This window comes from Haliotis asinina, chromosome 16 (assembly GCF_037392515.1).
Source record: "Haliotis asinina isolate JCU_RB_2024 chromosome 16, JCU_Hal_asi_v2, whole genome shotgun sequence".
Taxonomy (NCBI): domain Eukaryota; kingdom Metazoa; phylum Mollusca; class Gastropoda; order Lepetellida; family Haliotidae; genus Haliotis; species Haliotis asinina.
In genome coordinates this window covers 20,140,155-20,156,137 of record NC_090295.1, presented here as the reverse complement: position 1 = coordinate 20,156,137, position 15,983 = coordinate 20,140,155, and the positions used below count along the sequence as shown (strand labels likewise).

General features: G+C 37.8%; 1 protein-coding gene across 1 annotated transcript; it reads left to right on the top strand.

The window, feature by feature from the left end:
* Positions 1–20: 20 nt before the first annotated feature.
* Positions 21–11,127, top strand: LOC137268890 (cyclin-L1-like). Its single transcript, XM_067803489.1, has 11 exons — positions 21–263; positions 371–445; positions 958–1,067; positions 6,554–6,674; positions 7,018–7,082; positions 8,324–8,423; positions 8,724–8,828; positions 8,939–9,059; positions 9,210–9,297; positions 9,792–9,884; positions 9,990–11,127. The coding sequence occupies exons 1-11, from the start codon at positions 60–62 to the stop codon at positions 10,315–10,317; spliced, it is 1,410 nt and encodes a 469-aa protein (XP_067659590.1). The 5' UTR covers positions 21–59; the 3' UTR covers positions 10,318–11,127.
* Positions 11,128–15,983: the final 4,856 nt, after the last annotated feature.

The window sequence follows — 15,983 nt, the reverse complement described above, 5'->3', positions numbered from 1 at the left end:
AAGCGTGTCACAGTGAAAAATCTGCGGAGGTATGTAGTGCGTCAACATCACGAAGGAACATGGCGGACAGCGTGGTGAATCCTTTGACTGTTCGTGACTTCAGTAAAGTTATTTTAACTTTAGACAATGTTCTTGTTCAGAGCGAGAAATTGTCAGAGACACCTTCCATGCAAGATGGCCTTGATTTTGAAACCGAAACAGATCTCCGAATATTGGGATGTGAGCTTATTCAGACGTCGGGGATCCTACTCAAACTTCCACAGGTTAGTCATGGCGGCCATTTTGTCTTTCAAATAATCTTAGTGTTGTTTATCGTTGAGCATTCTGTGTATAATTTGTTTGTGGCTTAGATTCTTTGCTTTCGTTGTAGGTCGCCATGGCCACTGGGCAAGTTCTGTTCCAGCGATTTTACTATTCGAAATCTTTCGTAAAACACAACATGGAGGTAAGAGACTATATTGTTTTCAACAGCGTACAAGTCAAATTACCCCGTAAAATTTGTTTATAATGTCCGGAGTTTTGATCAAGTTGTCCCGGGGTTAGTCATTTTGTGGGTACACTTACAGAATACTGGATACTTACCAGTCAAAGACAGCAGAAGATATCCAGGAATTAGTTCCTTCCGTTCCCCTATAATCTTTCTTCTCAATTAACAGAGGTAAAACTAAGTAGTTGAAAACTATATACTGTACCTAATTTGAAGGTGTTTTTGTTATTATTGGGACTTCTCTAGTAATTGTTGAGGTAGATTTTGTGAAGAATTCTAGTATACGTCAGTTAATAAGTATTATTTGGTATGGGGGAACGAGAGGAACCCTTACCGGTATTCTGTAGTCTTACCATATGAATGTCATATAAAGACAGCGTTCAACATTACAAGTGCAAGGCATCCATCAGATGGAGGTTTTTGTGGTCATAGCTGTTTGAGTGAATACTGATGGTGTTAATTTTCTCCAGGTTGTAGCTATGGCATGTGTCAACCTGGCATCCAAAATTGAAGAGTCTCCACGGAGAATAAGGGATGTGATCAACGTTTTCCATCACATCAAACAAGTTCGAAGTGGCAGGTATGTACCAACTTGTGATCAAGTCAAGAAATTCAGAGCAAATTTACAATATGTTCTCTAACCGGAATATCATTGGTATTATGGCTGCAAGCATTTTTACTAAAATCATTAAAAATGTAAATTGAGGTGTTATTTTTAGGAAGGTATCAGGGCTCCAGATAAGGGAAGTATCAGCGTATGTACAGATATGTACACGGATATGGTAGGAGAAAAATCAGAAAACGTAGCAGATGCGCACCACAGTAATGGTGTACCGTCTAAGAATCATTTACAGACATATTTATCAGAAAAAGTATTGCTTTATTGTTTACTGACCTGTTTACACAAGAGTAGCAATGGTGCATATATCTCAGTACTCCTCTATTGAAAAAATAAGGCACAGGTACTCATGTTGAAAAATTATCTGGAGCCCTGAGATATGCTGCAGTTTTTTTGGGTTTTTTTGAAAGATGTCGACATGAAGCACTGTTCATTAAACGTTTAGGATACACACATGATGGACTAAGACATCTGTGAACATATTGTAAAGTTGTACATGAAATTCTAAGTTTGGGTACTGGTTCATTGTGTTCTTGTGTGACAGGTTGGCTGGATTAAAATAAATTTTGGTGGGGGCACTTTTATTATAGGACTTATAGTGTCTTACACTTCAAATCCATTTTGAAAATGGAAATGCACATGATGAGTCATTCTGAGATTGATTTTCTACTTAGTTGCTGAGGTAAATGTGAGATCTCCTTAAATTTTTATCTTTTGAGACAAGGCTCTGACCTATGCCACAATTTCCTGTCAGCTCACAGTGAAGTAGCAGGGGTTCAAGTTTAAAAGCCGCTTGCCACATTACAGGTGTCTTTAAGAAAGTAACTTGTCCTGACTAATTTTCCACTTGTCGTGATTTCATTACGTAATGAAGAGTGATAAATAGCAAAGAGATAACTTTACTTTATTATTTTTCCAAAATTTATTCGCTACATTTTGGTTAGATTTGAAGTATATTTGATGGTCTAAACCCCAAGTGGAAACTGTGTATTAGTCCACGGACAAGTAAGATGTCATTACTTGATTGCCCGAAATGAAATCTAAATTGTCCTGGGCTTCGGGCGATGGGATTTTTCTACCCCTGAGTAGCATTATTTGTCGTTATATTGTTTCAAAATGAATGTGTTATCACGATAATTAACTGGATATGATACTAAATACTTTTTCAGGCTTGTAGAAAGTAAGACATCTGTTGTGTCTCACAGATACTCATCTGCAGTTGTTCTTGATGGGATTCCAGGTTCAATAATGTATTCACAGCCGACTTTTTATGGATAGTTAAATTCATGTGTGAAATTATAATCAGCCAAGGCAGAATAAGTGTGCTCAAAACAAGGCTAATATGTTTTTGGGTTTTTTTTTCAATTTTGAATTTTTATTATAGTACCTGCACATATTGATAGTATTATATTGTTTTCACATCTGTGTCTTGTAAGATAGTTTCAGATCACTGTTAGTCCTTAATAATGTTCGGAAGTTAACTTTCAACTATAGTCACGACAAAGAATATCCCACAAACGTATAGCAGAAATTGTCAGAATATGAGACTGCAAGATTGTTCACTTGCTTGCTTAGAAATACTGTATCATATAAGTACATAAGGACACAATGTTCTTTCTCTAAAATATGTTTGTTAGCATAAAATACACAATAATTAAAGAATTATGTAAACCAGATACAAAGGTCCTGTTGATAATATCAGATAAGAAATATGTTTTGCTTAGGCGCAAAATGTTTTTGCAAATCTGCGACCATCCATTGTCTGAGCCAGATTAAATGTTTTCACAACTAATGTAAATGTTTACCTTGTTGTTAATTGTAATTTTATTAACTTGTATTATTTTTTCTTTCACTGCCTGCACAGTTGATGGAAGCCTTCGTGAATGGCATGTGGAACAATCTGGTGATCACACGAGTCTCTCATGTGACTCACCTGACAACCTCCCAGCCACTTATTGTAAACCTGGTTTGTATGGTCATATTGTTACCAGTGGTCTCAGCAAGTTATGAAGGGGTGGTACTTGTGGCAAATATTTACGATGTTGTAGACAAAGCTGCAAACTTATCAAGAATGTAATGGGGAAAATTAAATTGAAGATAGAAGAATTGAAACTAATGTTTCTTTTGTTTCATTCATGTACTATTAAAATGGCGAATAAGTTCAATGAGAAGCCTTGATCATGTTTATTTTTCATTCCTAAACAGACACGATACTTTGTGGATTGTTACACCGAATTTGATCATGAATTGTTTCAGAAGCTGTATTACGCTTATGAATATAAGTCTTTTTCTTGTCTGTAAGTTCATGATGTCATTCTATGTAATAGCATTTGCCTATTTTGATGAATTAGAAGAGGATGTAGCAACTGAAAAGAATTTTGCTGGAAATGAGGGAGAAAATCGAAGCATACAGATATCAAGTTCAACTTCAAGTTCCATGTCGACAGTAAATCTTTCAAGAAGCATATGGCTCACTGTGATTTTGATGCAACTGCAGGATTGTCATGAACTAGAAAGGACTAAACAAAGGGGGATAATTCATCAAGCAGACGATGTCTTGTCTGGTTCTTTTTTTATATAGGCATATGGCTATGAAGCACAGTGAAATATGGATGTATGCAAAAGTGCTGATTTTTTGATGATCACACTTAAAGCTCAGCTTGTAGTTGGTTTTGAAATAATGCATGAAAAAGACTAGACGTCTGCTTCACATGCTGATCTATCTGTTCTGTCAAAAGCACATTACCTTGATTTTGGCTCCTGTTTATAATGCAGACATTGTATTTATTTCATGTTAAAAGTTGCATGTCCATATTTCTGAGGGCTTGGAAATAATAGAAAACTGATGAAATTTGTGCCATTATCACTGTCAAGGATACAGGAGAAAAGACACATTCTGATGAGCTTTATATATGATATATATTGAATTCACAACTTGCATGATTTTGTTGGATACATGTAAATAGGTGAAAAAAAAGGTGCCAGCATGCTTGTTACTAACTCCACGCTTTTGGGGATAATTTCCATATTTTGCTCTCTGGGGATGCCTGTTTAGGATTGGTAACAGCAACAAAGGCCTCGAAATGGATCAGGTGATAGAACTTTGTTGGTTGTCTTCCCAGCTTCTCTTTAAACCATTTTGTAATTTGTTTGATCTATCTTGAAACTGGAATATTGCATAATGAGGCGCATTATGTCCTGCTCAAGCTTGCCAAAGATGATTCTCTGAAATGATTTGTTTCAGTTCAAATACTTGCATAAACACACATTAAACTAGATATTTTTGCTCAGTAGTTATGTATGTCATATGTGAGAGTTGAGAAATTGGGATTTTGGCAGGAATTAAATGTGCCTGTATGGGAATGAGCTCTTTGGTTCTATTGAGAAGTAGTCTTCTTTATGGAAGACTTTATTATTTAACAAAACATTTAAATGTACCTTATAAGTTCTTGTATCATCATATTCAATGAATATTTATGCAAAAATTTGGAGACCTACAGTATGCTGCCCCACGATACGTATGTGGCAAATCACCAAGAAATACTTTCAGGCTTTGTACACACCAGTTCAAGTATCTGAAATGCTAACTTTCAATGAGTTAACATCAGTTTAACTATTAAATGTACAACTCAAGTTATTGATTCTTACCATGGGTTGTCAGTTGACATTATATTTATGTAACAGTAGCACTTTTACATCTCACAATTCATTATTAAGTAGGCCTGTTTTGAATACTGTGAAACTATTTCAAATTAGTTAATTGATAATAGTGTGCATACTGTTGTATGCTCCCAGTGCCCAGTGTGTACAGCTTAAAACTGTAGTGGTGGTTAAAAGTTGTATTTCCTGAAAAGATGGGTCCTCAATGAAAATTGAATGAGTCAAGGGACGTTGCAGTTCTGATGGCTATGAAGTGAAGGAGATGCAAAGATTAATATTCTGTGACTACAGTTCTTGAGGCAGACAAGTTTTCAGAAGAGGGAGCTGTAAGTGTGACCTCAGATTTCATGATGTGTACACGAAGATAAGTTAAGAGAGCTGTTGAGGTGCAAGGTCATGTTCACATTGGAACACAATGGTCAGGATAATAGTCTTCTCAGTTGTTGGAGGGGCAATGGGGTAGCCTAGTGGTTAAAACATTTGTTTGTCTCACAGATAAATCAGGTTCGATTCCCACATGGGTACTATGTGTGAAGCCCATTTTCTGGTCTCCCCCCACCATGATATTGCTGGGATATTGCTAAAAGTGGTGTAAAACTGAACTCTCATTTGTTCCACACACTTAAATAGTCGCCGCTTGTTCCGACATTTCAGTGCCCATCTTTCAAGGGAGACAACTTTGATAAATCTGCTATACTGTCCTAACCCAGAGGGCCTTTTGATGTTGAATGGGGATCATAATATGGGCCAGATATATTTTAGGTTGATGCAAATTTGGAGATGGTTATGTTTGAAAGATTTTTTTGTCTTGCTTTGTTTAAAGATGTTTGTGATTTATGAATATTGAAGAAAGAAGTTGTCATTCCAGTATTGCCAGGGGATGACCCATATTGTTCAGAGGCTATTGAAATAGATAGTACAGTGCAGAATATGTATCCAGAAGCTGATATGAGTAGTAGTTAAACATGGGCTGAAAATTCCTCACATTCATAATTTACAACCAAAAAAAATATCCTGTTCTTTTTAGCATATGCCACTTGTTTGAGAAAGTCCCACTTGCCTTGCTAAGGTTTGATTTGATGAGTGTGATTACTGAAAAAAACGGACTTGGTACATCTTTTATATGGCTGGAACAGAACACATGGCCTGGTTGGGAAGTAGTTTCTATTTTGCGAAGTCCAAAATCTGCTTCCATTTGCATTTGCATTCACCAAGGATGTCATTAATCCATAGTGGGTATCACCTGTGATACATTCCCATGTGTATGAAGCCTATTTCTGGTATCTGCCGTCTTGATATCACTGAAATATTACAAAAAGCGACATAAACAAGTCTCACGCCTAAACAAAAGAACCTTAACACATTTTATTTGTTCTTGCCTTGATACTTGATCACTCTGTACATGGAGTGTCATTCTGCTGTGTGCACAAGATCAGTTGACATTTGAAGTGATTGGACTATTTCAAATGCTTTGATATTGAATGGGACACACCTTTTGCTAATGGAAATGTGTCATGCCCAATTCAAATGCCGGCTGTAAAAAAAACCTACAAACATATATTTATATACTTTCTTGTGATTGATGTTATACCATGAGTTGAACATGTCTCTATTAAACTGCTCAGATGTTTTTGTTTATGCGATGAGAACTGGTGTGTACCATGCATGCATTTTGATAGCATTAAGCCTGCTGAGACCACTGGCTATTAGACCCAACTGTGCAGGCAGTGAGTTGTTACTGACCCTCTGCTGACTGGTCAGTATGTGAGATGTGCGATTTGTTCCAGGACCATCCAACCCCTTATCCTCGACCAGAACTATATAAACATAAAGAACCAAGTTATCAAGGCAGAGCGACGTGTCCTCAAGGAACTCGGTTTCTGTGTGCATGTCAAACATCCTCACAAAGTAAGTTCTACATAACATAATATCTCCATAACTTATGAAATAGTAGGAATGTTTCTTTTGAACATACAGGAAACAATTTTTCATTAGAATAGGACCTAAGTGATCAGACGATGCACTATCTTAGTTTTGAACTTAACTAAGATACTAATTGCTGATCTGCACAGGCTTGATTTGTTTTTAATAGGCTGCAATTATGTACCTAGATTTATACGGTAATATTTTAATTGTGGCATTAAAAACGGGGCAGGGCTATCCGTTACTGGACTAACATGCCAGTCGTATGAACAGGATTTTGTACATGTTAATAATGTCATTGTTTGAATTTAGATTTCTCTATTTCCAGATCATTGTAATGTACCTGCAAGTGCTAGATAGTGCTAACAACCGGCGCCTGGTGCAGTGTGCATGGTAAGTATTTTCATACAGTGTAGGTCAGTAGTTGCATTGTCTCGTGAATATATGAGGCACTTTCCGTTTGAACAGGACATTATAACAATGCAGTTTTGTTTCGTGAAAGATACAAATTCATCCCTGGTAAGTTGTTTCTTTTGTCTTGTATCCCATGCTCTGACTGCTCTAATCACACAAGTGTTTCAAAACAGGCATTAACATATTATTCTTTTCCTTTTGCCTACCCCAGCATAGGTGGGTAGAAGTGTTGAATTGCCTCACCCAGCCAATGGATGAGTGACGTTATTGCACCCAATGCAAGCAACACAACTTTACTCAACCGCCTCCCAAAGTTGCAAGCAACGTTGGACTCCCAGCCAAGTTTTCACTCAAGCTTCTACAAGGACTGTGGATATGTTAAAACAACAAATGAAAGATCAAGACTCGACAGCATTGTGGTTCTAATTCACACCAGTGTGTGGGGATATGTGTGGATAAAAATGTTAAAATAATTGCCATTGCATTTGCAAAGTCTAAAGTAAAGATGGCATGATCATTTAGACAGTAAGCATTAAGTGTCCACTTGAGGCTGTGAGAACTTATTTACAGTGTCTAGTATGTGAGACTCTTTCAGATGTCTTGTCTCTGGCCTTGAGGGAAGCGTGGGAGAACTGATGTGTAAGGCTGACAGCAGCCTCTGTGGCCTCCAGTTGGAAGTCTGGTTTGCTGGGGCATGGCAGCATGCCGTGAGAGGTGGTAACGGGACTTGTGGTAATTGTGGCATGCACACGTGCTAGGATGTAGCCCATGATCTGCAAGGAACATGCACAGTTATTCAGTGACATTGACCAGGATTTTGAGCGGGGTACATTGTGAAGATGGTGTGTTGTTACAAAGGGTGCAATTTTATTTCATGAATTCATATTCATTTCAACATGTAACTTTGTCAAGTTTCAGAAACTTGAGGTAAGACCAAATGAGGTTGAATTGCAGAAAGAGAAACACTTTGTGTTGACAGACATCAGGATAGATGAGAGCTGTGATTCATACAACAGAAACACTTACGATGAATTTGTATCTTAACTTAACACTGTATTATTGTGTGTGGATTGAATGGTAATGTATTGCCTGATTGTAATAATGTCCTTTTTGTCCTTGTTGCGTCAGAACTATCAGAAAGTTAACTATGTAAATGGAATATCAGAAATCATTTGTTTTGTTGGTTAAAAAAGGATTGCAGTGTCAAATTTGTGTTACAGGAACTACATGAATGACAGTTTCCGGACAAACGTGTTTATGAAGTACCAGCCTGAGACAATAGCTTGTGCTTGCATATACCTAGCAGCCAGACAACTACAGGTGAGAATCTTTGTGATATGAATCTATATTCTTCGTAGCAGAGCAATATATTTATTGAGAGAAATGTACAGTACTTGCAAAGCAGTAAATATTCAGTGTGTGAAAGATAGTTTACCATGTCATGTTTTGTGTTTGCTTGACTTGAATCAAACCTAAAAGAGCCATGTGTTGTTTCTCTAAAAACAGTTTGTTGGGAAGTAACTTCTATTCTTCAAACCTTGAATTTGGCAGTTCTTAAAAACTGATCAAGACAGGTGTTGCTTTTATATCAGTGTTCCATATATTCTATTTATTTTCAAGGTTCCCTTGCCTGACAGTCCTCCTTGGTATTACTTATTTGAAGTGGATGAAGATGAGATACGTGATATATGCATAATATTGTTGAATCTGTACAGCAGACCAAAGGTGGGTATATGTTCTGTTAAGCCATGTGAAATTATATTAAGTTGTATCTCTTTATTGTAATTCATGTGAGAGTTTTCCATCTTGTTTAGTACCTTGTTTTTTGTTTGTAGCCAAACTGTGATGAACTTGAGAAGATTGTGGAAAAAGCCAAGAAGATTCAGGTAGAAGCAAAACTCAAGGCCAAAGGACTTGCATCAGAGTATGGCACTCCCAACTCAACCTCTAGACAGAGTAAGGTTTTATTAATTGACTTCCAGAGGACCTTCATATATATACATCCCAAACTTGCACATTTGTTTGAGACTATTTCAAAGTGTTGAAAATGACATTGAAAAATGCTTACTTCTTTCAAATTATTATTGTGAACACCTTCTTTTTCAGACTCCCCCAAAAATGTTAGTCCGAATCCGTCCATATTGCCTGGGATGAGGAAGGTCAAACTTGAAGAAGATCATCATTCTGATGGAAGGTGGGTTGAACTTACCCCTAACATAGAATCTGTGGTAGACTTAACGTTCCCTGTTTAGTCCATCGCTCAGGAAACAGTTTTAGAGTTAGTTTTGATCACTGTTACTTACTCACTGAACTGGTTGAGATTATTTACTGGCCGAGTCAAATAGCTGAAATATTGCTTTGCTTACTTGCCCTCCAGCTGATCAGAATCTATCTGATGTAAGCAGATGCTTTAAGGTAGCTGGTATAATGCCAATTGACTAGCGTTGCTATGGACCACACAGGCAGGCATATATATATTTTTATTGTCAGCAAAAGCATCTCATCTTATTATTAGTCGATTGCAGCAGTATTTTTTTATGTATGTCTCTATTTACCGAAATGAAAGTTAAAGCAGATACCACTCATCAGTGTACAATTACATACTGTACCCACTTCAGAAAATCTTTTAAAGGTTATTTTGATGAAATCTGGAAGCCAGTTGTTAAATGAAGCCATTATCTATTTTAGTCATGGGAGCCACAATCACAATTCCAAAAAGAGGGGCCACTCGGGTAGTGATCAAAGCCGCTCAGATAGAAGTCGAAGTCGTTCACGGTCAAGGTAATGCATCCAAATTAATCTAATTAGCAAATTACCATGAATTTATTAAGGTTGTTGATGTCAGGTATTTTGGTTGATTTTATTTAATTACAATTATTTTTCCAGATCCTCAAGAACCTCATCAAGCAGAAGTACAAGCAGGAGTCCAGTGTCCAGGAAGAAAATGCGAAGCCCATCCAGGAAATACAAGAAAGAAAGGAGGTTGTCACCCATCAGGTACACTTACAAAGAAAAGCATTCCCACAAGCGAAAGCGAAGATCACGCACTAGATCTCCGAGTCGGTCCCATGAAGAGCACTACTCCAAGTCAAGTCTAAAGAAATACTACAAAGAAAAAGACCGAGGATACAGCCCAGATAGACATCGTTCTCGGAAACATCGAAACGGTCATCGTGCAAGTTCCAGGGACCGATATGATATATACCGTCGGTGATAACTTTATGGGAGAAACACAAAGGAATATGTTGGAGACATTGGCCAGTTAAACAGTTAAACAGTTTGATGACATCAGGGAAATTATATGTCCAAAATAAATTTGTGACTAGAAATATGTATTTATGTCTGGCTTTAGCCAGACAGTTGACAGTTTGAAAAGAGTTATCCCAAGCTACAGTGGAGACCAAACTACATGGGTATACATTCTGTTTTTCTTGTTTTCCTGTTTCATTGGAAATGAAGAAGACAACATGTAGACAGAATTTTCTGTTTTGTCAGTTTGGTGAACTGTCTCAGATATTAATTTGTCAACAGTTCAGGTCATAATCATGTTGGCAGATTTGTACAGATATTGAAGTTATGGCTGTGATTAATGTATGACAATTATTTTGCTTGGTCAAAAGACCCAGTCACCAACACAAGTGCAATTGACTTATGCTGAAAAGGTTGATTTTAAAAATTGAAAAAAATGTGATGTGTTGAACTTAAGGTAAATAGTGTTTAGCTGTCTGTTTCGGCAGTTATGCTTATGAATATTATTGTAAGAGTTAACAGAATGTTCAGTTTGCTAAATTTGGCATTAATGATTTGCATTCCAACTTCTGTTAAGATGTATCATGTTGTATATAACAATCATGTCCATCACAAATTCTGGTCTCTTCAGACCTGTTTATGATATGCCTGTACTCAGGGTACAAGACTGTGTGCCTGTCAGATCTGACTGTTTGAATGTTCATATTGAATGAATGGCAATTCTGTTTTGTAAATAATATATATTTTACATGAAGAATAAATTAAGTATGGCAGATTCCTTGTCATGTTTCAAGCATGTTTCAACTCACTCACTCATTCAAGCAGAACATAATTATCCTGCTACCAACTGCTCTATAGAGAGTCTGTTTTCACTACTGGTAGAGCCCTCTAGTTCTAGACCATCTGTAAGTGGACAAGTTGATCACCAGATTGTATGGTCCAGACTATTATTTACAGCCCTTTGACATACAGCTGGAATATTGCTGAGTTATTGAACTCATTCACTCCATTTTAGAAGTTGGCAGGAACAATATTTAAGAAACCTGTAGATAAGAACTTCTTAATTGTTGCTTGTAAAGTTGCACTCACTTTAGGAATAACATCTTAAGTTATTTTTGTCAGTCTGTAATGTTATCAAAAAATGAAAAGGCAGCTGTTTCCTAAAGCTTATATTCTCATTATTTTTTAACTAAAATGAGTACAGTGAAGTGCATTGCAAGATTAAACATTCACGCCAGGTGAATGCTCAGAATCTATTGTCAATAGGCTTGGTTGGTAGGCCTGTGATATGTATTGTGAATGATTGTTCCAGTCAGATGAAAACAATTTGATACCTTTAGCTTGGATGAAATCAAAGTAATCAATTTTAATTTTAATTTTAGAAGTAATAACAATCATTGATCTTCACTGATTTTCAAAACTGATGTGTTAGCAGTGCTTAACAATCGTCTCCACAGAATTGCACAAACCATGTCGGTTTTCACTCTCATACTGTTCTCCCTGATTTTGAGTCCTGGGAAATTTGATCAGGGATGCATAGAGCACCACAGTTGTCTCCCTTGTCAGGAAGGGACGTCCCATTAAACGACAATGATCAGGTGTTGTAAGAAATGTAAATTAAGAGGCCACAATTTGCAAAACGGCATTGCTGCCTTTTTCATACTGTCGTGTTTCCCAAACGGTAAGGATGTATAACCTATCTGAGTTCAGAATAAACTACCAGGAACTGTCTCGTCACACAATTGACATGTAAATTTATGGAACCAAATCAATGATCCACTCTTGCAATAACTGTTCTTCTATCGTGAAATGAGCACGACTAAGCCTGTGTTACACTGTTGACGATTGGTGAATGCGGGCAGGGTTGAGAGGCTGGGTCTGACAAGAGCTAACATTTGAACAAAGACGTTTCATACGATAAAGAATACCACAATAACCAGTTTAGTCAATAATTGTTCTCGTGATATTGTGTGACGTGATATCCGATTTACAAGGAAGCAAATATATCACCACCACCACGACTTTGGAATTCAGTTTTGTGCTCACGGTAAACATCTCAGTACTTAGTTACTGTGGTTCAAGAATGGTTTGGGGTTGTTTCGTATGACTCAGGGGCAGGTACAGCTTTTTGAGAAAACGGGATGTACACTTCATTTTCACGAGAGTTTCAAGGACCATTTATTTAACTTTCAGGACTAAATTGGGAGTGAATCACCTCGTCCAACCTTGGACCAGCCTATGTGACTGCAGTTTTGATCTCTAACATTGGAGTTTATGAACACAATGGACAATGTTAGGAACATAAAGTATTGGATACTTAAGTGCTGCATCACCTTTACCTTAACCATTTTACGATATTAATGAGTGGCAACATTGGATTTCACTTTTCTCGATCTGTAATTTGCAGAGCAGTTTGTTCGAAGGATTATCAATATTCGCTTGGAGCATAGGGCCCTGTTCGTCAAAGTGATCGTAGCGCTATGACAGTCGTAAGTCAATGAGTTCCGGCTCGTAGCGCTACGATCGGTTTGACGAACGGCGCCACACATGTTCACCTTAGAACGTCTTTGGGACTGTATTGGACGCGAAGGTCGAACTAGAGATCCTTTTTGTTTGAGGAAACCGCCCATGGGGAATGACATTGAATTCGACGCTGATCAATGCTTTGTCGCTAGTGTGAGGGGGCTGCGCCAGGTACTTATGTGGTTGCTGGTGGTGAATATTGCAACCGCAACAATCATTATTTAGAAGTATGTTGCAATAACATTGGGTTCATTGCCATGGTGACCGCACTTTCCGGCATTGTTGATTATTTACGTTAGTGTGACACATGTTGCAGTTACTATTGTAGTAAAATCCGGTTTCCAAAGCATAACCACGGCTGATACTTTATGAATATAATGTGGGTGGTGCTTGATAAAATGATCATGATTCGTAACTATAAAAAATACGTTTTTGCCTTTCATCGTCGAAAACCCCTTACACTGGGATACATATGGACTTCAAAGTGAGGGATGCAGAGGAAGGACATATATGTCCCTGTGACATCCAGGGGTCAAAGGCGACGCTAAACGTCAGTATCCTTACCCTCCTCCCTTCTCTTGTCATCATGCCCTTTCACAGCTGGAGACGCCATTGTTTTCCTACCTTTAGAATACAGCACCACAAATTTTAAAGACACGTCGTAACACTATTTTACGTAATTGTAGGTGATTTTGTTCAAAAGCACGTCCTTGAAACAATGCCCTATGACGCCGTCATAGCAACAAGGTCGTCAAGCTCAGCGAGTGCGTATAAGCTCCGCTCTCTGATGTTTCATCTCCACAAGCATGTCATTACATAAACCCTACGATGTTACGAGTTTCCAGTAGTAGTTCACCGGCGGATGCGCAACTTTTCGCAAGCACCAGTTTTAAATATTTTTTTCTTTTTTGATTAATATGCTCATATTTCTTTGTATTACGAAGTGCTGAGGTGTTATATTTTGTGTATTTGTAGATTTTGTATGTTTTTAATTTAGTAAGAATGACTTATGTTGGTCACATTTTGCCATATTTTATTATTCGCAGTTTTGGTCAATTTAAACAATCTAACTATATTTCGGTTTCAAATGTAACTATTTGGATCAAATGAATTCTAAATGTAAACTAATTTAAATATATATCTTTGTCATTCAGTAATTTGCACCATTACACTGAAATGGAGTTTATTGCAATTATGTTTCGAAGCGGTAAGAATGCATTACACTGGACGAGATATGCCCATGTCTCACTCATTCCTTAGCGCGATCCTCATTATCCTTACTGTGTTCCCTAAAACACTTTTCTGTCATGAAAGCACACAATCATTTTTATACAAGCACGTCATTCATGCATGCACCGTGAAATCAACGTCTGACGTCAACAACCGTTTTCAGTTCGAACCATATCGGCTTATTCCACACAGCATGGTATCTTGTAGATAACGGAATAGTACGACTGTCCCAAATGGTATAGGGACCATTCGGCCACTGTCTAGATTGTAAGCACGAGACACCTTCGTAATTATCCGCAACCAATTCGACTCTTTCCGTTCATTTCCGTGACGTCACAGGAAATTCGTAACTACTCGCGTCATTCCGGTAAGCCGGATGGCGTCTTCTTGTAGGTCACGGAAAGAGACGAGTAGTTACGAATGGGGCTAACAATCCGGAGTTCGCATCCGAGGAGTTCTCACAAACTGGTTGCCTGTCTCACCGACATGTGACCAACGGCTGAGACGTCCTCACGAGAAATTGTGGCGCTGAATTCTAAAGGTGCCGCCATTGTTGTGACGAATACGCTGCCATCAAATCTAAATTGCAACTTTCTGCCGCACTTCCTTCGTCTTTGCCCATTCAGCACGATTAACTCACACGCCGAAGGTAATTCTAAACATTTTCATTTAAGAAATACAGTTCGTTCTCCCACCATGTAGATCTATAGTGTAATAAAGCACACTTTCACAATGAACTATTATATCGTTAAAGCACTCGGACGCTCGTCTCATAAAGTACTGTCGGCGCCTTTGATCTTTCACCGAAGCATCCTAGAATTCTTATTAAAGCATTTGACTTTTATCCATTTAGATATTTTCCAAATTCAGTGTGGTGGTTGGAAAGCTGGAATCGGCCCATTGAGGGATCGCTTTAACGTTGATTGAGGACTTCTGAACCTTTTCAGCCGTTTCACATTCATCATGCCTTTTGGAAATCTCAGAATGAAATATTGTCTCGAAAATAGTGAAATAAGTGTGGATAATGTAAAACGCTTGGATGGACAAAATAATACACTCGAGCTGATGACATGACTAGTTGCACTTGTTCCTCTCTTGTTAAATCAAAAGAAAAATATCCATTCTGAAACAGGCCGGTATGATTGTTTTATAGGTATGAAATTATACATTGATAAAGATATACCTTAGAGTGTGAGGGCATACGCTTTGTCAGAAAGGAGCTCATATTATAGGCATAAAATTATGATATTTGTTTACATGATTGATTTGAAGTTTAGATCATAACCGTTGACAATTAAGGCATGATGAGAGGCAAGTTATAGCAAGATTAGATAATATCTTCGAGTTTGATATCATTGATAAAAGTTGGAATTCAGTAGCGGAGGTAATAACCATTAATGTAGGTCGCAAGAGACTGGAGTAGCAAGATGAGAGATGATTCATAACTTTAGGTAGGAGGAATCAGCTGGGCTGTCAATATTCAAGATTCTGCAGCTTTGCCGGGAGCCAATATGAACGGTTACTGGAATTATACGAAACATATATGGAATTTACCTTACAGTCTTACGAATAAGGTATTGGACGAGTAAATTGATAAGGGAAGAATGGTAGATAGCGAGGGGAATGTGTTATTGAGCAATGAAAGAAAATGGTAAAGGGTCTTGACTGTCACTCGTGAAATCACCCTTGATGACGACGACACCCCAACCCAGTCCCCAGTTTGAGTCTTCATGTCACGTATGTCTGGATTCTTGAGGAGAGTGTTCCCTGTGAAGATGGACGCTGTGAGTGACATCCTGCTACCTCCAGTTGTGTCCAGTTGTGTCACAGTAACGTTTTCAAACTATTTTCTTAAAAAGTATGAGGCGAGTTACCTGT